The sequence below is a fragment of the Nannobrachium achirus genome (genome assembly GCF_963921795.1).
Source record: "Nannobrachium achirus genome assembly, chromosome: 18".
Taxonomy (NCBI): Eukaryota; Metazoa; Chordata; class Actinopteri; order Myctophiformes; family Myctophidae; genus Nannobrachium; species Nannobrachium achirus.
This window is the reverse complement of record NC_137825.1, coordinates 37,672,532-37,694,540: the sequence shown is the minus strand read 5'-3', so window position 1 is coordinate 37,694,540 and position 22,009 is coordinate 37,672,532. Positions and strand designations below refer to the sequence as shown.

General features: G+C 43.6%; 1 protein-coding gene across 1 annotated transcript in view; it reads left to right on the top strand.

The window, feature by feature from the left end:
- Nucleotides 1–3,604: 3,604 nt before the first annotated feature.
- The window catches only part of ngfrb (nerve growth factor receptor b), a 41,764-nt gene continuing 23,359 nt past the window's right edge, over nt 3,605–22,009 (top strand). The window contains exons 1-3 of the mRNA XM_080747544.1: nt 3,605–3,882; nt 12,435–12,576; nt 20,422–20,784. Coding sequence (XP_080603670.1) covers nt 3,847–3,882; nt 12,435–12,576; nt 20,422–20,784 — 541 coding nt within the window. The 5' untranslated portion in view covers nt 3,605–3,846. The remainder of the gene's footprint in view (nt 3,883–12,434; nt 12,577–20,421; nt 20,785–22,009) is intronic.

The following is a 22,009-nucleotide window of genomic DNA, read 5'->3' as shown; positions in this document are numbered from 1 at the left end:
TTATGTAAAGCACATTGAACTTACCTCGTTGAAATGTATTTTAAAAATAAACTTGCCTTAGATACAATCAACCCAATCTATAGATTGGTGCTATCTCAACAACATTATCAATGACAATTGTAATGATCGACAAAGACCAATCACAGGTTTAAAAATGGTTAATGTTCAGTGATATGTCATAATACAAGATTCTGAATATCAAATTATTGTATTCGGATAGAGGAAGATTAACTTGTCTACATGTCATGATTAGGGTAAAAAATCACACCCGTGTGAACTAAGCGGTGGTTTACCCACCTCATAGATCATGTGTACCGATTTTTGTGACATTTGAAGAAAATATGTATAGAAAAGGAGCAAAAAGTGTGTTTTGGAGAAAATTCAAGATGGTGGAAAATCTATCCTGGCGCAAATGGGCGTGGCCTATATGTCTTGACCCAAGGAATCCAGGGAAAAAATCATTTTAATTTTCCGATCTACGGTTCAAGAGTTACGGGGCAAAACGTAAAGTGGGCCGTTATAGCGCCACCATGAGGCCGAGTGATGTAATTATTTTTCGATTCATTCTTAAAATCATTATGAATCTCCTCTCCGAGGTTTGAAACTGTAGCTCCTATGGTTTACGAGAGAAAAATACTTGAAAGTGATTTCTTGCATTGTCCCATTATAAGTCAATGGGGACAATTAAGCGTTGTTTTTTGCCGATTACGTCGGCATGGTAAGGCGGATCGGAACGAAAGGTAATAGAACACCATTCCCGGCCGAGCCGCACATTTTGATGTATATGTCACGGTTTGTTAGAGAAACAGGACGGTCGAGAAACGGAGCACTCGTGGTGCCGCACGGGGCGGAGCAAGCGGTCGCCACAACAACGTCCTCCAGGCGGTGCCGCTCGATTGTCCACGACATTGCAAGCGGCGCGAAGGCCAGCGGACCTTGGTCCTGCTCTTCGCCCCCGAGCGCCGCAGGCGCGAGTGGCCGCGAAGAGTGGGCCAGGGCCGCGCGGCCGGCGGAGCGCCGCGCGAGTTACGAAGCCGTGGTGAATGCAATCGTTATATTTATGCCCAGGCCGTAAGGCCTGGGCAAGCCCACGATAAACGCCCTGTCCAAGTGACTACAATGGAGCTAATGGCTAAGCTAGGCTAGGCTAGGCTAGGCTAGGCTAGTAAATAAAGAAAGAGAGTCGCAAACGAGTGACGTCAGCGCCTTCACTATTGAATGGCTGCGTCGCCATCTGGTGGTGATTAGTGTGTGGTGAACGACAAAACAAGCGCTCTTACTCTTACCGTCCTGAGTTACCCAAACATACTGTAACATATATATTGCGCGAGTGGCGTAAATGGTGCGGCACTAGTTACGCGGCGAAGTTTAGGCTACATACAGACACGGACGGAGACCCACACACACGGCCACGTATAGGAGCGTTGTGACCACCGCTCAAAAATAGCAAGGGGGGAGTGGAATTTGGCTATGGTAAAAGAGAGCTCTATAGAAGGAACCAGTTCAAAATCCTAGACATTTGTTTTGCTATTAGGGGGATTGTGAGCTTGCTTCTGGTACAAACTACTAAATTCAAATAAATTGCCACAACTACAAACATACAGTATACAATGCATAAGCTTTCAAAATTAACAGAATGTAACCTGTAATATGTACTGTAACCTACTTTTACTTACTTAGGCCTTTGTATTCCTTTCAGAACACACCCCAGTCTGTCTTGGAACCATCCTCTCCAGCTGTTTCCATGTCCCTTCTGAACATGTGAGCCTAAAAAAAGAAACAGAAACCAGATCATATTGGACTTTGAGAAAATATAAATTCATGACATAGTGCTCCAAAGAGTGGTCGGTCAGTGAAGTCAGGAGACATGGGGGAAAGGGTGGGGAATGGGGATTCAGGGATGATTCCCATTTAAAAATGTACATTAATTTATATTGCATTAAACTGCAGCATAAATTTTACTTTGTTTGTCTTTGAATTTTGGAATTGTGAAGAATGTGCAAATGCCACGGTGTCAACCGTTATGGGTTATTTTCTGTTGGGAAAGGAAACTGCTATTGTGGATGTGGGTTGGCATCCTCGGGGTGTAAAACAAGGTCAGTTGATGGGAGAGAGGATACCGGTACCTATTCAAGCCTTTCAAAGTTTCAGCGAACAAAAAGTAAACCGCAGACTGACTGATATCAGTCCCACTAGAAGTAAAGGGGCCAGACGGAGCTAAGGGCGAAGATTTATATTACACACTTAATGTAGGCCTATCTTGGCTGCAGTGGCTGAGACAGTGATGACATTGCATTTAACCCACATGGAGAAGTTGTGGATATTTTTTTTAGTCCGACTTTGTCTGGAGACACTGGTCCTGATTTTTGTTTTGGTCTGACACATTGAGAAAGCCCCATTTCCCTATAACCCCCCTCAGTCTATCCAATAGTGTCTATCTGATAGAATAATTAAATAAGCAAGCTATTAAACAAACAGAGACCAGAAATGATGCTCATCTGAATCGGGAAAGGGGAGCATTTATTTGTTTGTTTATCGTCTGTGTCTGTGTGTGTGTGTGTGTGTGTGTGTGTGTGTGTGTGTGTGTGTGTGTGTGTGTGTGTGTGTGTGTGTGTGTGTGTGTGTGTGTGTGTGTGTGTGCGTGTGTGTATATGTGTCTGTCAGTGATGTAAAGTACATTTACTTAAGTACTGTACTTCAATTTCCAATACTTTTACTTCTACTCCACTACATCTCGGATCTAAATATTGTACTTTTACTCCACTACATGTATTTGAAAACTTTACTTACTAGTTACTTTGCATTTATAAATTATAATATTATAAAACATACATAAACCACTTTCTCCCTATTTTATACCTTGGCTATTTGAAAATAGCCGATCTACAAGCTCACAACGCGTGCACGATGCCACGCATTGTGAGCTTGTAGATCTGCTATTTTCAAATTGTTGTACTTTTACTTTTGGTGCTTTAAGTAGCCTACATTTTGATGCCAACACTTTCATATGTTTACTCAAGTAGGCTACATGTTTTCCAGACCCCAATATAAACAAGCCCAAAAGCTTTCTTCTGGTCTTTATCCGTTGACTGATTGATTGATTGAAGACTTTATTAGAAGTTTGCATAGGAAAAGGTACAGTTTCATGACGGTACAGTTCACTGGTACAAGGTCTACTAAAAGGAGATCCATGAAAAGACTAAGCTTATTTCCACAGGAAACCATTTAAGACCTTGTATCAGTGAACTGTACTGTCCTGTACCTTTTCCTATAACTTCTAATAAAGTATTCAATCAATCATGTGTGTGTGTGTGTGTGTGTGTGTGTGTGTGTGTGTGTGTGTGTGTGTGTGTGTGTGTGTGTGTGTGTGTGTGTGTGTGTGTGTGTCTTAATCACGTTTGTGCGTTCTTCATGGGAGTGGGCGTGGAGAGCCCTGGGAGACGCACCGCGCTGTCTGTCATATGAGACGAGAGGACACTCAGGACAGAAGCGAGCATCAACTCAGAGCTCCGTGCGCCTTTTTCGCTCCGATCAGAGCTGCTGTTGCGCGCACATGAAGTCCAGTCCAATGCGTGAATCTCAGCGTGCTGTTTTTGAGTGGATATTCTCTGGTGACTCGGAAAACGGACGGAGCGGGTTTCAATTTTCCGAGACAAGCCGTTTTAAGAAGAGTTTATAGTTGAAGGCTTTGTTTTTTTTATGTTTTGCCCGGCGAAACAGAGGGATACACTGCATGCAGCGATGACAGCTGAGTTCATTTCCCCTCGAAATAAATAAGTCACACATCTTCTCGTGATCTCGTCGATTCGTTGGCCTTCTGGGAATAACTGGGAGACGCAAAGGAGAATGAAGTCCCTTTTCATAACAGTGTTACTTGGAGCGGTGAGTATCCTGCCATGCCGTTTGAATTCCGGACATTTAGACTACTTGTTACAGAGTATTTCTGAATTGCAGTAGACCTATTGATACTTTTACTTAGTAAAACATTTGACTATCGGCCTACTTTTCCCACCTCTGATCGGGACGACCTTTGACGATTCCAGAGGTTCCGAGGAATTACACCTGCGCCTCGGCGCGTTCAGTCAGCCAGCCAGAGCGTGACACACACATGCGGAGCCGGGAGACATCCTGTAATCCTGGCAAGCTGTGATTTTGCGATAAAGTTTGAGGTGTTCCATTGATTCCGTCCGTTCCTTCGTTGCGCTGAAACTTTAAAGTCACTTTAAAAGAACGGCAGGCGCAATGGGCGTACGGTTCGTAGCCTATAAAGCATAAGTTACTGTTGAAAAACGATGTCAATACAGTTAGAGGAACTGCAGCTGCAGCCCCCCCCTATTTGCACCTGTCTTCTATACAGCAGCACGGGTTTCATAATGCATGCATGGCCTTTCTTGCCGTGGCTACGTATCTATGCAGCAGAACGTTTCCATAGCTGCGTATTGCTCTGTCCGCAGTTCCACCCTTCTCGGTTACATATGATATGGACCCACTGACAATGGGGCAATAAGCATGTCGCAGTGATTAGCCTACATGCAAGAGGTCACCATTAGGCCTTGCTCTGACTATGACTAAGTAATTAAACTAATAGCAAACGTCCTGCTACACATGCACACACTTCCACACGTTCTCACCTGGCTACAGTACAGGTCAGGACAGATGTGAATGTGCATGTGTCCAGACTGTCCACTACAACCACAGTATGATACTGAGCAGCTCCACTGGAGCAAATACCTTGCTCAAGGGCACTTAAATGATTTGAGGGAGGTTGTGTGAATGTGATGCTCATTCACTTTCTTGCCTGGATCCTTTAATCGTTTAAGCCACCATTACCTCTACATTCCCTATTTTATTCTTTTATTTTACCACAGCCACATTAAGAACATCTTCCTTTCAAGTGGAACCTGCACTGTACTGGTTCTGAATTGGAGGGGGTTCCAGGGGGTCCTGCAGTTAAATGGTTGACTGTTTGGCACTCTTACGGGTCTGTAACTCTGAGAGTGTACTGTACAACTGGAACCAAATGGAGGCTTTACAGATGTTGCATTACAGTTCCATTTGTTTCATTTATACACTCTCACATTAAAGTAACTGAGGCTTTTACAGTGTAGTGTAGTGGATCCAGTGAAGCATATAAATGGTGGTCTATGGCCTAAACCCTAAAGCACACTGGGGGTCCTTAAAATAATGGTTGAGAATCATTGGTATACTGTACATCAAGCAAAGCATCTCACAAGGAGGTATGCATCCGATCTTAAGAGGACATGGGGTCGCACAGAGAGCAGTAGAGATTTACTGTAATCATCATTATCATTGCGACTTCTGTTATACGTTCCCATGTGAGCTGTATCTGGTCTGTCTTATGTTTGACAGGCTAGTCGAGGTCTTGGTTTTTGGAACAGGCTGCATCACTGATACAGTATGTGACAGCTGCACCCACTGATGGGTATGCATGCAACCTCTGCTGCCTCAGCACATGCAATATTTATACAGCCTGAAACCCCCCTTCTTTTTCCTCCATGCACCTTTCTCTCACACACGCACGCTTATACCTCCCTCTCCCTCTCTCTCTCTCTCTCTCTCTCTTCTATGCATCACCCCCCCATCCTTATACTTTATAGATGAGTCAGCTTTAGGTTGGGAAGGAATTTCTTCTACTGTCATTGCAACTAGTGTTCCCACAGCAGTTCAGGAGCCATAGTCTTTAAATGAAGCCCAGCTTTGGTGGTTTGCTGCAGTAGTAGAAGCCTAATGGCTTTAACAAGCGCTGACAGCCGAGGTCCAGAGGTTAAGTGCATCTAACTGAAAACTGACTTTGAGCACTAGTAAGATCATTTGAAACCTCACGTCATGTGCCCACATGCAATTCAGAATGCTTTGTGTGTGTGTGTGTGTGTGTGTGTGTGTGTGTGTGTGTGTGTGTGTGTGTGTGTGTGTGTGTGTGTGTGTGTGTGTGTGTGTGGGGAGGGGGTGCTCGCACACAGTGTGCTAATGTGGTGTCTTAAGGTATGTGTGGGCTGTTCTGCATGTGGACTGGTTTGTAGATGACATAGGCAATTTGTACTAGTTTATTTGTACTAGTCTGAATTGGTGGCCCTTTGGGGTGGGACGTTTGTGGAGAACTGCTCATCCAATAACAGATTCCTGGAATAGATAGCACATCTGATCTATGAATACAGTTCTAGGTGCTTTACATAGATTTGAAGCCAAAAAAGGCTTTTAAAAGCACAAGAAATATAGTCCCCAACGTGATCCCCCTATGATCATCTTGTTCATCACTTTTGGGCAGCAAGAACTGACAGCATGCAAATATTAGAGTACAAATAATCTTGGCACTCACATCTAAAAACCGAGCTCCAGCTTGCGTGTCAAGCATAACTTTCTCACCACGCCGTGCGTGCGTAATTGCTTGAATCAAATTACATCCTTATTCATCGACATGCATAACAACTTCATGGCCATTATGGAGGCACTTTGTTTTGGGCTTCTTCAGCCTCCAACACGTCTCGATGCTGCTCCCACACCCCAAGCAAAGCAATCAATAAGCTGGAGACTAGATGCAAATGAAGAAATTGAACTGATGCCATCCACCGGTACTGGGGAGTTATCTCAAAAAAATATTTTAACCCTGAGAATAACACATGTAACCAAATAGACCCTTATAGGTCTATTTGGTTACATATGTACAGTACACACTACACTTGCAGATGACCCAAATTATTTGTAGATTTGTACACTTTGTACACTAGATGAAATAACACTGAGGATTTCACTGTGTAAGAAGCTTCTGAACAGGTTTGTTCATGCAAAGTTGTTTAAGAGCATACGTACGTACTGTAGGTGGCAGGTCCGGATCCTGAGTCCATGGGCTCCTGGGCCCCGAGACTGCCTCAGGGCCCCAATGAGAACCCAAAAGAATCGTATCAGGGGAGTAGCACAGTGTGAACTAGAAGCAGTGCTCTTCCGAGCACAGGTCTCCACCAGGCCACACAAATCGGCCTGTTATAGCGCCACCATGAGGCTGATTTAAAAAATGTGGGGCAGAGGTTCTGAATTAGCATCCAGGGAGTGTGTGTGCTCAGTTTGGCAGCGATCGGGCCAACGGCGCCGGAGATTAGCTGGTAACAACCAGGCCACACAAATCGGCCTGTTATAGCGCCACCATGAGGCTGATTTGAAAAATGTGGGGCAGAGGTTCTAGATTGGCATCCAGGGAGTGTGTGTGCTCAGTTTGGCAGCGATCGGGCCAACGGTGACTGAGATTAGCTGCACACAAACTGCGAGGACACACGGACACACGGACACACGGACACACGGACGGACGCACGGACGGACGGAGGGGAAAACATACTCTCCCTCAGCCTTCGGCTGGTGGAGACAATAAATACAGGAATGACCCCGGCTGGCAGCATACTGTATCAATATCAACTAATTGTGTTGTCTGTTTAGTAGGCTACTACTGCTTTCAACCACAACTAATGAGATGTGACATGAGTACAATGAGTTTGTGAACAGACGACATGAGACAAAACACATACAATTAATGTTTTTTGTTTTCATCATGTGGAATGGGAAATGTAGAGAAATGTTCTTGTCTGGAGAAGACTTCTCCAGACAAGAAAAAGACAGAAATAATTTAAATCTCAGCCAAATATGTACTGTATACAGTATGTGTACTGTACAGGAAACTGTATAAAGTGCTGTATGTATTTGTCTCATGTGTAGAATATATGAAACTCAGCCTGCCTATTTTAAGTCCTACATTGCATTGCTGTTTGATATACACAACACTTACATCATTTATCCTGCCTTTTATTATTGTCTCCACCAGCCGAAGGCATGGGGGAGAGTATGTTTTCCCCTTCGTGCGTCCGTCCGTCCGTGTGTCCGTGTGTCCGTGTGTCCTCGCAGTTTGTGTGCAGCTAATCTCAGTCGCCGTTGGCCCAGTCGCTGCCAAAATGAGCACACACATTCCCTGGATGCCAATCTAGAACCTCTGCCCTAAATTTTTCAAATGGGCCTTTTCTAGCACCACCTAGTGGCCGATGTTTGCAAAACACATTTCTGTGCACTACTCTTACAGATTTTGTCCAAAAATCCTACAAATCGGTAGGCAGTATCTCGACAGTCATGTGATCGACACGGATCTGTCCGATTTTGCATATTCCATCCTGATTGGCTAAGATTGGCTTCCAAAGTTTGTATGATTGAGCCGTTTTGAACAAAATGCCTCAAATCCCAAACGCAAAGTGCAATTATCATGAAATCGCGCACACACGTTCCCACTAGGTCAAGGAAGAAATGCCACTTATTTTTTTTTAAATCAGCCTCATGGTGGCGCTATAACAGGCCGATTTGAGGTTTTACCTATAACTCTACCGATCAGTTTCAAACTTTGTAAGCGCACTCCCTAGAGGCCAAGGAAAAACCCTTTCCCTGCATTTTTCACATCAGCCTTTTATAGCGCCACCAGGAGGCCGACTTATGTAAAACACATTTTTTCCTATTATTCCTTGAGATTTTATCCAAAAATCATGCAAATTGGTACACAGTATCTCTATAGTCATGTGATCAAGTCCGATCCGTCTGATATTTCATATTCCATCCTAATTGGCTAATATTGGCTTCCAAAGTTTGCAGGATTGCTCCGTTTTTGAACAAAATGCCTCAAATCATCAACGCAGCTTGCGATTAGTGTGACATTTGCCACACATATTCCCACTAGGTCAAGGAACAAATGCTACCTTTTTCACATTGGGCTGTTATAGCGCCACCAGCAGGTAGACTTTAGCAAAACACATTTTTGGAACACAGTGCTTCAAATCATGCATGCAGCGTCCGATTGCCATGAAAGGTCTAAGGTGAAGAACATATGCCACCCTTTTTACATTGGCCTATTATACAGTGGCACCACCAGGACGCCTGGCCTGGTGGAGACCTGTGCTCGGAAGAGCACTGCTTCTAGTTCACATTGACTTCTTCTGTTTGCATATTTTAATTTGCAGCCTATAATAAAATAGAAACTACAAAAAGAGTATTTAAAGGTTAAATGCAGAATTCTCGCAGAGCTTTTTTTTTCTGAGCTTTGAGACACCTTAGGTGCTTGCCTGTCGGACTCGGCACATCAGCACAAACACTCTGTTGCTGGGGTGGTGTGTCCAACATAATCCTTTTTGCTCTCCTCAAACACCTGCTGTGACTGCTGTGCCCTGTGGTGGCCTCAGCTGAACATACCACTTTCCGCAGGGCTGCGGTCCTGGGAGGAGCTAGTCCCATAACAGACGGCAAAGGCCCCTGTCAGGATGCTCTGGGTGGTAGTACAGTATAAGGATTTCAGCTGCCTAAGATAATACAGGCCATGTCTAGCTTTCTTTGCTACAGTCTCTTTTTCAAGTTAGAATGTCAGAAACTCAGGGCTTGAAGCGTCTCAGTGCTCACCCGTTGATCATGTGGGATCATCTCCTTGTTTCTTCTGAAGAGGTGATTGTCCCGGCACCACTGCAACAGGTCTGCCACCTCATCCATGTACAGTAGGCCTTCTCATCGCTGTTTGAGCCAATTGGAGTACAGCAGAGGACTCAGTCAGCACACGATCCTGTGTGGCTGTGTGAGGGTCGTAGACATGTGAGTGCCCACCCTGACCACCTCCGGTCTGGCAGACAAGAGGCCCAGGTCCCTGCAGTCATACACCAAAGGGTTCAATCCCAAAGTTAGTTTGATATCTAGCCTGGTGGGGACTATGTTGCTAAAGGCAGGACTGAAGACAATACATGACAGCCATAGGCAAACTGCAATGGTGCGAGGTGCTGGGGAGAGAGGAGCATATATTATCTTTAACTAGCCTCATGACCACTGTGGTCAGTGCTACCGGGTCAACACAATAACAGATGAGCTTGTAGATCAGCTATTAAAATCGAGTATTTTTTGTAATCGATTAAATCAATTATTTTCGATAACTGCTGTGCCTAGTGTATGACACTATTCATCATTTCTGTAAACTTGTTGACGTCTGTTTTGGAACATAGTCCAAGCAAGTCACTCAAGGCATCCTGCCGAGAAAGTTCTCCCTCCGCTCGCTCCAATTCCTATAACTCACTGGGTAAGGTGTGTCTGGCAGAAAGAGATTGACAGGAAAATAAACTGTACATATGAAGTGTATCATTGTCTGTAAGAAAGAGAATGACTACGGAAAATAAACTGTGAAGTGGATCACTGTCTGTTCATGTTAGTCTCTTCATGCTGACAAATTACATGCATGTGTGAACGATCTTGGACGAATACATTGATCCTGATCAGCTAAATCAGCCGATGAATGGCATCACAAAATATGATGTAAGATATTAGCTACTAGCAATGGGGCATAGTGATGTGAATAGTATTTATTTTACACACACACACACACACACACACACACACACACACACACACACACACACACACACACACACACACACACACACACACACACACACACACACACACACACACACACACACACACCATGCACAGCACATACACAAAGGCACACGCCAGTCGACAGCTGACTCAGAGTAGCCTGAGGAGAAACTTGCTGTGTTGTGGAAAGCCTCCTCCTGTCAGCTGCATTCCAAACACACCTGAGTCCTGACGATTTATGTTGGACACACCTCCACTTCAGAAGCCCCTTTCCCCCACGGAACTGTGCCAAAGTTAAGCTAGTTTATGAAAAATGTCTGACTTCTGGCTTGCTAGTGCCACATTCAGCAGGAACTGTAAAACGGCACAATTGAACAAGTATTAAAAAACAAATTGTCGTTGTCGGGTGGAAACATTGTATGTCCAAAACTGTCCGTCATTCATCATTTAAAAAAAATGATTTAAAACTAGTGAAAATAGCCGATCCGCAAGCAAACAACACCACGCACTGCAAAGCGTTGTGGTATAGTACATTGGAGATACAAGGTTTCTGCTGGATAGTGACAAAATATGACATGGCCACAGGTACCAAATGTCCAAATATTTTACACTATTTCTACACACAAGTTATTGGATTAACTGCTGTACTTAATGCCAAAATAGGACTCTTGATCAAACGATATCTAAACAATGAATGGGTCTTCACTTGTATCTCTGTAAATAGAAAAACAAACTATTTTGTACAGTACCTGATCTCGCTGTGGAATGCACTGACCAACAGAAAAGTATGAAATACCCATAAATCGTGGCCTAAAAGGATCACCCCGCATGTATCTGATTCTGAAGTGAATGAAAGACAGAACTCTGTTCAGGTTGCCAGCGAGGGTTTTTAAGGTTTGCTTAGGAATTTTAACAGTCACATAATGCATAATATCAAAAGACCATCAAAGGACTAGGATGTAGGAGAGGATAGATCTGGCAAGGCATGTTTCATGTTTGTGCAAGATCTCTGATCACACAAACCTGGTCTAGCATAGGTACATGCATGTTTACACAGCACAAACATACTGCTATACATATACATACCAAAACATCCTCCTGTCAGTTGCTAAGATATAGTACTCAGTAGTCAGTATGTCAAGTTTTGAACACATAATTACAGCCCAGCCCTTTGAACTGTGTGCGTGATGTTAGGTGTGAGTATGTACTGTATGAAGGCAAATGAGAGTGCGTAGTTGTTTTGCCCTGGGTCTGCAGATGGAATTTTGCTAGCGTATAGCCTCTCTTATCACCCTATTTTAATGTATTTGTGCATGTGGTCCCTGAATAAATAAACTTTAAACTATTGGAGAGAAAGGGACACATGTGACCTTAGTAGAGAAGAATTATCAGGGATGTTAATACTAATAATCCTTAGACAATTAAATATGTTACACTCTTCACTGGCAGGTGAGTCAGTAGGATACAACGGGATGACAACACAGAAATGTGGGAGGAATCAATTGGCACAATATGACTAAATTCGGGAGAAAAAGGGTGTAAAAAACAATTGTCTACTTAAAAAAAACTGTGATGTGTTATGACTCTTATGAGTTTGTAGATCGACTATGTTTGGTGTGAGATGATGAGCAACCAAGTAAGAATCAGGCTTGCTTTGTTAAGTGTTAGGGCTTTGACCTAAGTCAAGGCTATTACTGTTAGATGTAAGACGGAGCAAGTTTGGGCGGCCATAGCTGAATGGGAAACAGAAGATCCTAAGATTCCCGGCCCAGTCAGTCAAGACACAGTAACCCCTTACTGCTCCTTCCCTGTGCTCAAAGCCTCAATTCTGAACACTTGGCTAGCAGTCAGCTGGGTCAGGATAAGCTGAAAAGGTTGAAATTATTATTAGTATTATTAAAACAATATAATAAATAGAAGATCATCAGAGGTATATTGTGTGCACATGTTTCATGATCGTGTTTGTGTTTATTTCACTATATAGGAATGTTCCTCCCTTTATCCATATCCACACTGACCTATTTCTCTCTGTTGATTGGCAGGTTGGGGCTCTGGCTAATCAGGAGCTATGTGACTCAGGCCAGTACACTACTGACGGGGAATGCTGCCAGCAGTGTCCTCCTGGAGAGGGTGTCATCAAGCCATGTGGAGCCACACAGGCTGTCTGTGCCCCCTGCCTTGATAGTGGGTAGCTCACTCACTTGCACACATGCACGCAAACACGTATGCACGCAAACCATCAGGCATGTTGCATGTCCAATAGGGCTGTCACGATTATGACATTTTACATGACGATTAATTGTCACTCAAATAATTGCGATTAACGATTTAATTGTGTTTTTGTCGTTGACAATTACATTTCTGTTTGGCTTTTAGGCTTTGAAGTTGCACATGGTAGATATGACACATAACCTAAATAACCTAAAGAAATTACTGACATATTTGACAACTTTATACTTAAAAAAGAACATTGATAGTGGAAATAGCTGATCTACACGCTCACAATGCGTCGCAATGCGACACGTTGTGAGCTTGTAGATCTGCTATTTCCACTATTTTTTACTTCAACATGAACTTCAACATGAAAACGATTATGGAAAATAATCGCGCACACACACACACACACACACACACACACACACACACACACACACACACACACACACACACACACACACACACACACACACACACACACACACACACACACACACACACACACACACAGAGTTGCAGTACGTATTCAGTCATGGCTGTAATGGCCGTGTCATTATAGTGTTGAGAATCCTTCGGCACTTACAACTTGAAGTTCTTTGTGTAAAATGTATGTCATCTTCGTACAAATACCCTGCTGTACTGTACTGTCTGTTCATCAGCAGGATCCTTGAGCTACAGTGTATAGTCAATATACTGTACAGCACAAGCACTGAGAACAGTGTTTTCACAAATTGGTTCGCAGGAAGATTACAATTTTATGACTGACATTTCTTGGTGTGGAGTTACTGGTTTTGTTAAAAACAGCCTTGCCAAGTGTCGTCTACATTATCATTTACAAAGGAATACATGTTTTCAGATTAGCCTACACAATAGAACGTGAACGTAGACTGGGTCAGGGGAAATCCAATCTTCTGTGGAAAATGTCAGCCACCAAAACCAAAGAAATATAACTGTATAGTACAGACACTTCCGTTCACAGCATCACTGTGCTTCCAACACATAAGAGAAAGTTATCAAGCCAGGTGGCTTCCGTGATGCGTTTGTGCGTTGCAGTGTGGTAGTGACTAGGCAGGTACCGACTGTATGTCCATAGCAAGTGTCGGGTCGTCCTACAAAGTACAGTAGGTGGCTGAGAACACAGAAGTAGTGTGGTTCTGGTTATGACCTATCTGTACTATTTAACCCTCGTAGGATCCTCGTGTTTTAGTCACACCCAGGGCCTTCGGGTCACTTTGACCCGGCTCATATTAAACCATTCTAAAGTAGTTAGAAATCCCCAAAAATCATATTAAACACAATTTGATTGTCATTACTAACTACTTTACTAACAATTCAATCAATATTTTGTATTATCCCCGCCAGGCCGGGATGGCCAAAGGTGAGGGATTATGTTATCACTCCTCTGTCTGTGGACAGCTAATCTCAGGCAAAATGGACTAATTAGTGTGAAACTACACACACACACTCCCAGGAGGCCTAGGAAGAACCTCCTCCCCAAATTCTTCACATTGGCCTCTTATAGCGCCACCATCAGGCCGTTGTGTGAACAGCTAATCTCAGGCACCACTTCAGCATCAAACTTGGCATTGGCACACATACGCCCAAGAGGCCTAGAAAGGAAATCTTTCCCATCTGTCTTTTATAGCACTACCATGAGACTGATCTTTGTAAAATATCTTGGTATTACCATATAGACTTTGTCTAAACCTCACACCAATTGGTACATATTATATTATCCCTATTGTCATTTGATCAAGAACTATATGTCAAATATTTCTTGTCCCACTCTGATTTGCACAAAGTGCTACAGGTGCTCGGGTGGCACAATGTCCCTGCCACCACCACAGAGGTTGTGGATTTGAATCAATCGTGGGGCATCTATGCAAACACAATTGTTGTTCGAGGGAAGGGAAGCTGGGTGGAGAGGGTGATAATTGTCACTACATGTATTCCTACAGCCAGGCTGGGCGGTAGCTGGTTTTGGGAGGGAGGAGTAGGACGAAGGGCGAAGGCCCTACGTCCTCTCGGTGGGGGCTCCTCACTGTCAGGTGATTCGGTAGGATACAACAGCAGTGACAACATAGGGGAGGAATCAATTGGCATAAGGATTGGGGAGAAAAAGAGGGTAAACTATAATTGGCTACTCAAAATAAAATAAAATAAATGCTACAAATCACGTCGGAATGCTGAGGAACTTGGAATTTGTAAAGTGGCATAGGGATGAAGTTCCCATTTGGTAGCAAAATGTGCCACTCCCGCAAAAATCGTAAGCATCTTTGGGATCGTGGCCAATCTGAATAGAAAATGTGACACATACTGTAGGTCATGACATTGATCAAATGACAAGAGAAAATCGGTATTGTAAATATCCCCCAAAACTTGTTTTGTTCAATTCTGCCTCATGGTGGCTCTATAACAGGACGATTTGGGGTTGAATATCTTCCTAGGCCTCCCGGGGAAGTACATGTAAAGTTTCACGCTGACTGGTCCAGCGGTGACTGAGATTAGCTGTTCACAGACAGAAGCAACGAAAACATATCCCTCACATTTGGCCATCCTGGCCTGGCGGAGATAATATTGATTGAATTGTTATCAATGTAGTTTGTAATGGTGAGCAAATGATGTACTCCAAAATCCATATGTCCAATGTTTTTTCAGAAAGAAATGGTCTAAATATTAGGCATTTAGCATACACTTTCAATGGCCGGGTCAAAGTGACCCGAAGACCCTGGGTGTTATATGTTGATACAGGGGGGTGTTGCAAATGCATGACAGGTACCATTTTCATATCACATGTTTAGTACAATAAATAAGCCAAGCAGAAGAAGTTTCACTGAAAAAAACATATTTTAACATACTTTTTCTTGATGTTGAAAATGTAAAACCGGGTCAAAGTGACCCGAAGACCCTACGAGGGTTAATATCTGTGGTATGAACTTAGTCAAACCACTGATTCTGAGAAAGGCTGGTTCTGCTGGCTATTGTCAGTGGTCCAACATAGATAATTAGAGGGACAGCTGAAGCAGCAGTGCTTGCTGGATAATTATGTTGATTCCAACATCAGTGTTGATATTGGACTAATTTCATGCTACATCAAGGAAATAAGCCCCAGTGAAGTGATTCGCATACTTTAGGCCTAACTGTGTTCCAGAACTAGTGGTCTCCTCCACACAACCCTGTCCATGTAGGGAGAGAGAGGCGTACTCGGGCTGCAAGACTGTCCGAGGACAGCAAGGAGAAGAGGAGATGAGAATGGGACCAATGCCAAATGTTCATGCTTAAGAGGCCCTAAGAAGCGCAGAGGAAGCTATTTAGTATTAATGGTTATGTTACAATGATTAAGATCCTAAGCAGCGTGGATTTTGATTTCATAACAGGAAAACACAATCTGATTCGTCGGGGAGCACTAAAAGCTTTCCGACATCTCCCCATGGGATGCACATCTCTGGCCAAAGTCTGGATTTTTAAGAAAACAGGCAATTGGACGGTTTGTAACTTTAGCTGACTTGCTGCATGTTAGACTTGAAAAGTCAAAGGTCACGGCGAGAGAGAGCTATGGCCAGGATTGGTTCAGGGTCTGCTCCCACCCCATTCCAAGAGCTGTCTCCTCTGACTGCAATGAATCTCTTCTGGTTATGCATCACCCACTGTAACCAGTGGGTGCACTGCAAAATCCTGAGGTTCATGGTGTAAATGTTGACCCCAACGTGTCACTCTCAGAGTTAAGTGAACACCGAGCATTTTGCAGCTGGAAGTCCTCCCCGGGTCAGTACATTCAGTGAAGGGTGACAGACGATGATTCCAACTTGGCCGTGAGAATAGGTCAGCAATAGCAACATGATTTATCTGCCTTTTTATGGGCCCACTAAAGAGAAAAGTATATTCGTGTTAGTGTAACTGAGCTCAATAGTAACTTATTGAGGTCATGTGTTTTGTTACTATATTAAAAGCAAGGCTAAAAATATCTGATGTTTTGCACTTTTTACGTTGGGAAACGATTTTCCCATCTTCTTTATTACATTCAGCCCACAACTATTTTCATTGACAGAGTATCTGCTCTGTGATTATCGTGTTCTGGTGTAGCACAGCGGCATGAGCTGTTTACATCGAGTTAATTTTCAATGTGTTATTGAGACTTTGAGACTATTGAACAAACAGCGACTGTGTCATCAAAAGAAAGGGAAAAAATGTCACAAGAGCAGACCACACAAGTACTGCTGCAGTGACTCATGGAAAAAGGAACGATAGGAAGAGCAGAAAGAATGCAATGCATATCACGTAACGGCTCATCAGATAAGGCACTGATATTTAAAGCTCACACTAGAGATATCGATCATATCTACAATGCAGAACCGTAGTGCTAAAATGTGCATGTCTAGAAAGAGTTGAGAGATAATGGCATGTTTCCAACTGGAGAACTTTTATTAAGTGCTGCTGTTTTTTCTTTTTAACCAAGTCATTTGTTCCTTTACCCGTTTGCTTTGGAGATAATAATTCCATTTCCTTTCTCATTTTGTTGTCCAGCCATCAGGAAGGAAACAGCTCAAAGGGCATTGTTTTAATTCGTATTTGTGTAGGTCTTACTATTGCACTCCTGTCCGCAACACATTAGATAAACAGTGTTTCTCTTTTTGGGTCACATATGCATTTATTAGTCTGTTGGGCCTTACGTTCCTCGACAAGCCTCTTTCATCCCTCCATCCTCAGCCGCTCCCTACCATGTCATGTGTTTGTGTTATGTTATTTTAGGCACATTGCCCACATCTAGTATCTCTGCTATATCTATTGGCCGCCAGAGTGCTAAAGCATCCACGTATGAGAGACTGCGGTTTCCAGGGAACGCTCAGGGTTCATTTAATGAGAATAGTTAACAGGGACCTGGCTGACCCGCTCTGAAGGAAGGCCAATGGAAACACGCAGAGGCGTTCTTGCGACTCAAAGAATGGATGTTCATGAAACAGAGCATATGCAGCTGTGCGGTTGTAGGGGAGAGGACATGCATGACAGCAAAAAAATGCAGAGTCTCACGTGCACACATTTATGTATGACACACGTACAGTACAAGCACACACACAGGACTGTATTTTGTACCAGCTTAACTTAAATGCCTGTCCATACTGTCTTCGACCACCAAACTTTTGGTCAGATAGTTCCGACTTTTTGACGTGCAGCTTTCCGAACTCTAATTTAGGGTAATGCTTTTCAGATGTGAGTGACGTCATTTTGTAGTTGAACCGGACCTTTCAGATGAAAAGTTTGGTAGTCGGAGACAGTATGGACTGGCCTTTAAGTTAAAGAGCTGGTACTTAAGCCCATGCATAGCAGGTACACTGACTAGCATATGCAAGGTTCAAAACCAGATATACATCACACAATAGCCACTCGTGTAGTCCAATCCCACCTACTCTCTTTGTCTCTTTCTCACATGCACGCACCCACACATGGCATGCACACACAACAACACACCTTAAAGCTCTGAGGTTTCCAGAGCAGGCCAAGTCAGGAGCCCTTTTATGGGAGTTGAAAACAAAGGGAAGGATTGAATGATAGACCGGGGGCTAAAGTACTGTACAGTATATTATGATATGCTGAGCCAGGAGAAGACAGTCTATACAGCCCCCCCACTCCTCCTCCTCTCTAGCCCTCAGCTGCAGGCCAGTGTTATTAATGTATTGACTTGCATTATTGATGCATGGCATTATGATAATGGCTCTTGAGAGCACTGGTGGGGAGGTGGTGGGGGGACGTCTGTGTGTGTGCGTGTGGTGGAAGGAGTGGGTCGGGGGAGATAATGGGCAAGGGGTTTAACATTGTAGCACTGAACACATGTCCAGAAAATACTCCACATCACGCACAACCACACACGTGCACCAAAATGCATGCATGGCTGCATGCCCGTACACCAAGAAGGTACTCAGACAAACTAGATTCCACGGGACCTCAGTCTGTCCTGATTCATTTGAAACAGAACAGAGACTTCACACAAGTCTCTCATTATCTCTCTATACTTCAAAATGACTCAGCTGTTCTCTCTGCTTCATCCCGTTTCCTTTCTATCCATTCCTGTTTTCTCTCTCTCTCTATCTTTATCTATCTCGCTCTCTCGCTCTCTCTGGAAATCAGAAGAATTATTAGTCATGTTCGGTGGATAAGGGACACTTGATAAGTTATGGGACACTGAGCTATGCAGTACACACGTGCACAAATGTGTCAGATGCGTGCACACACCACACACCCACATATGCTGATAACGTGATAGGTGAATTGATCAAATATGATTCAAACACAATTATAAAACACAAAGAAGAGAGAGTACTCTTTTCTCTGGAGTCAGAAATATTATATAAAACCTCGAAACAAACTGCATGCAATATTCTTCTTAGTAAAGATTATACTTAACAGTAATGCTGTTTTACAGTCCATCGCGGTGTCTCTCTCTCACACACACTGATACACATTCTTCCTCTCACACACACACACACACACACACACACACACACACACACACACACACACACACACACACACACACACACACACACACACACACACACACACACACACACACACACACACACACACAAGCTGCTCTTACAAATGGGTCTGTTGCATAATTTAGTGTTTCCCAGTTCTCTATCCAGCCGAAATACAATTCCATAAAACATGCCATATTGATTGGGTCTTCTGCATGTATCTTTCTTAGGGCCTCTTCCAGGTATGCAAACCATTTATATCACAAGTACAGTGTTCATTTAGAGGAGACCCCGATATGAAACCATAAAGTATTATCCCTTTTACTCAAAGTGGGCCTCCCAGAATGAAAGTTATTTTCTGAAATTGGGGCATCTCTGAAAGAAGATGTATTTTCTGAAATGTATTTTGCTGTTGCTGTGTGTGTGTGTGTGTGTGTGTGTGTGTGTGTGTGTGTGTGTGTGTGTGTGTGTGTGTGTGTGTGTGTGTGTGTGTCTGTGTGTGTTTGTGTGTGTGTGTGTGTGTGTGTGTGTGTGTGTGTGTGTGTGTGTGTGTGTGTGTGTGTGTGTGTGTGTGTGTGTGCAGTGCAATACACAGTACAGTATACCATGTAAATGTATAGTGTATAGTAATGAATTGCTTATATTTAGTAAATGGAGTTAATGGCCCACATTTATATAGTTCTCTTCTAGTCTTCTGAACATTCAAAGTGCTTTAAAACATATGGCACAAAATCACCCATTCACACACTGACAGCAGATGCAAGGTATCATTATCAGATGCTTGTCGGGAACAGTTAGGGATTCAGTGTCTTGCTCAAGTACACTTCAACACAATGCCAGGAGGAGCCAGGGATCGAAGGAGAAACCTTCGGGTTCCCAGTCGGACAATCACCTTTTGAACCACTGAGCCATTAGGTTTTGTTATTGCGTTTGAAAGCAGATCCACTCTAAAACAGAACTCACATTGTATATTGTATTGTAGATTTGATATACTTTGGTGAACATAGAGACCTTCGACAGATAAAAAAGAAAAAACGGGTTCACAACTATTACTATAATGAAAGAATGTCTGTTACGTCACAATGCAGGTTTTTCCCTCTTGGTGACATGACAGATAACAGACTTTGGTTTCTAGCTCTAGAGCACAAAATGATTTAATGTTCCCAACATCACAGGAATAATTTACGGCTTACAGCACAACTTCAGCAGCACACAGAAGAAACCAGTTTTACGGCTGTAACTTTAGCCCCACAACAAATACAGATAATGATTAAAGTAGTGTCCCTTTAATAAACCCTGAAGATGGAAGCTGAACAGCAATTCTCTTTGCTTCTTTCAGGCGAAACCTTCTCAGAAAACTTCAGCCACACCGAGAGATGCCAGCCCTGCACCCGCTGCGCGGGTCTCCTCCGCATGCAGACGCCATGCACCGACTCCAACGACGCAATCTGCGTGTGTGACTATGGCTATTACCTGAACGACATCTCGAGCCAGTGCGAGCGATGCACCAAGTGTCCAGAGGGCAAGGGTATGCTCTATGGCTGTGAACATGACCGCGACACCGTGTGCGAGGAGTGCCCCCGGGATACATACTCAGACCAGGAGAGCTCTCAAGAGCCCTGTCTTCCGTGCACTATGTGTGATGAAGGGGAAGAAGTGCAGATACAGGCCTGCTCCTTGGTCAGTGATACAGTGTGTCAAGGTAAGAGAACCGCAGCGTTGCGTGCCCAAGGGTCTCAGGGGGCAGTTCATCTGTTGTGGAAGCTTGGCTCTCCAAAATTGTGATTTACAGGACACATTCAGCAAACCAAGGAAAGACAGGCTTACATGGTGTTTGTATGTACAGCCTTCAAGAGAATATAGAGGTATTGTACTTCTCTATTGTCATGAAGGTCTGCAGACTGAAACATCAATGTACAGTTAATATAGATGCAACCTCCAATTAAGCAATTAAGATTTTTGCATGTGTAACATTTAGGAAGTGGAGTTATTGGTCTTTTATAAGCTCTGGTGAAATTATCGTGAGCATAACTGTAAGCTGACTGAATGATGGGGTGGTTTGCCTGAGGCAAGTTGAACTGGAGAGAGTCAGTGCATACTTGTTGTCCAACACTCCTACTGTCTCTACTGTACGTATCGTACACTAGCCATTTACGCAGTATCGACCGCACAGTCGGATCATCTCACTTTGACACTATAGACATTGTTGGGCCAGAGACGTGTAAATGCCACTCCGATGCTAATCTCATTGTCTGCATGGACTCATCCCTACAAAAGTACAAAGACCGCTCTCTCACTGTGTCTCATGGGTTTCGTAGAAGGTCATTTCTGTCAACCGGGCTCTGAATACTTTTATATAATTTCTACCCTGCGGGCATAGTCAGTCGTCACACACCAAAATGTGAATTCCTTATGATCGGCGTCAGTGCCTCATACCAGTGACCTGATGCCTTGTAGATTAAATCAATGCTTTTGTGAGGTGACCGTGAAAGGGGTCCGTTGAGAAGCTGTGGAGTGGCTCTTTTGCGGAAGCAGTTTGAAGGATGTCGTTATCACAGTGTTGCAGAGAGAGGGAGTGCTGGGCTAAAGGAAGTCTTTTGTGCTCGTCCATGATCCCATGTGGTATGTCAGGGTCTTTGGTTTGGCCCATGGGGCTGCTGGGATATTCGAGGGAACTTATGAGTAAAACAGACAATGACAATAAAGGAGACATGTCATTGGTGTAAGTTTGTCACCAATAGAGAGCTTTGACAGTCATCGGATTGTTCGTCTTGTTTCACCAAATGTGTGCAACAACGATTGTATTGTATTGAGTAAGTCAAAACCAGGGGGAGAGTTCTGCCGATTTAAAATGAGCCCAATACGGAACTAAAACGTCCTATGATTGGCCGCTAGTTGCGCTGTTCCCCCCCTGGCCGTTTGCAAAA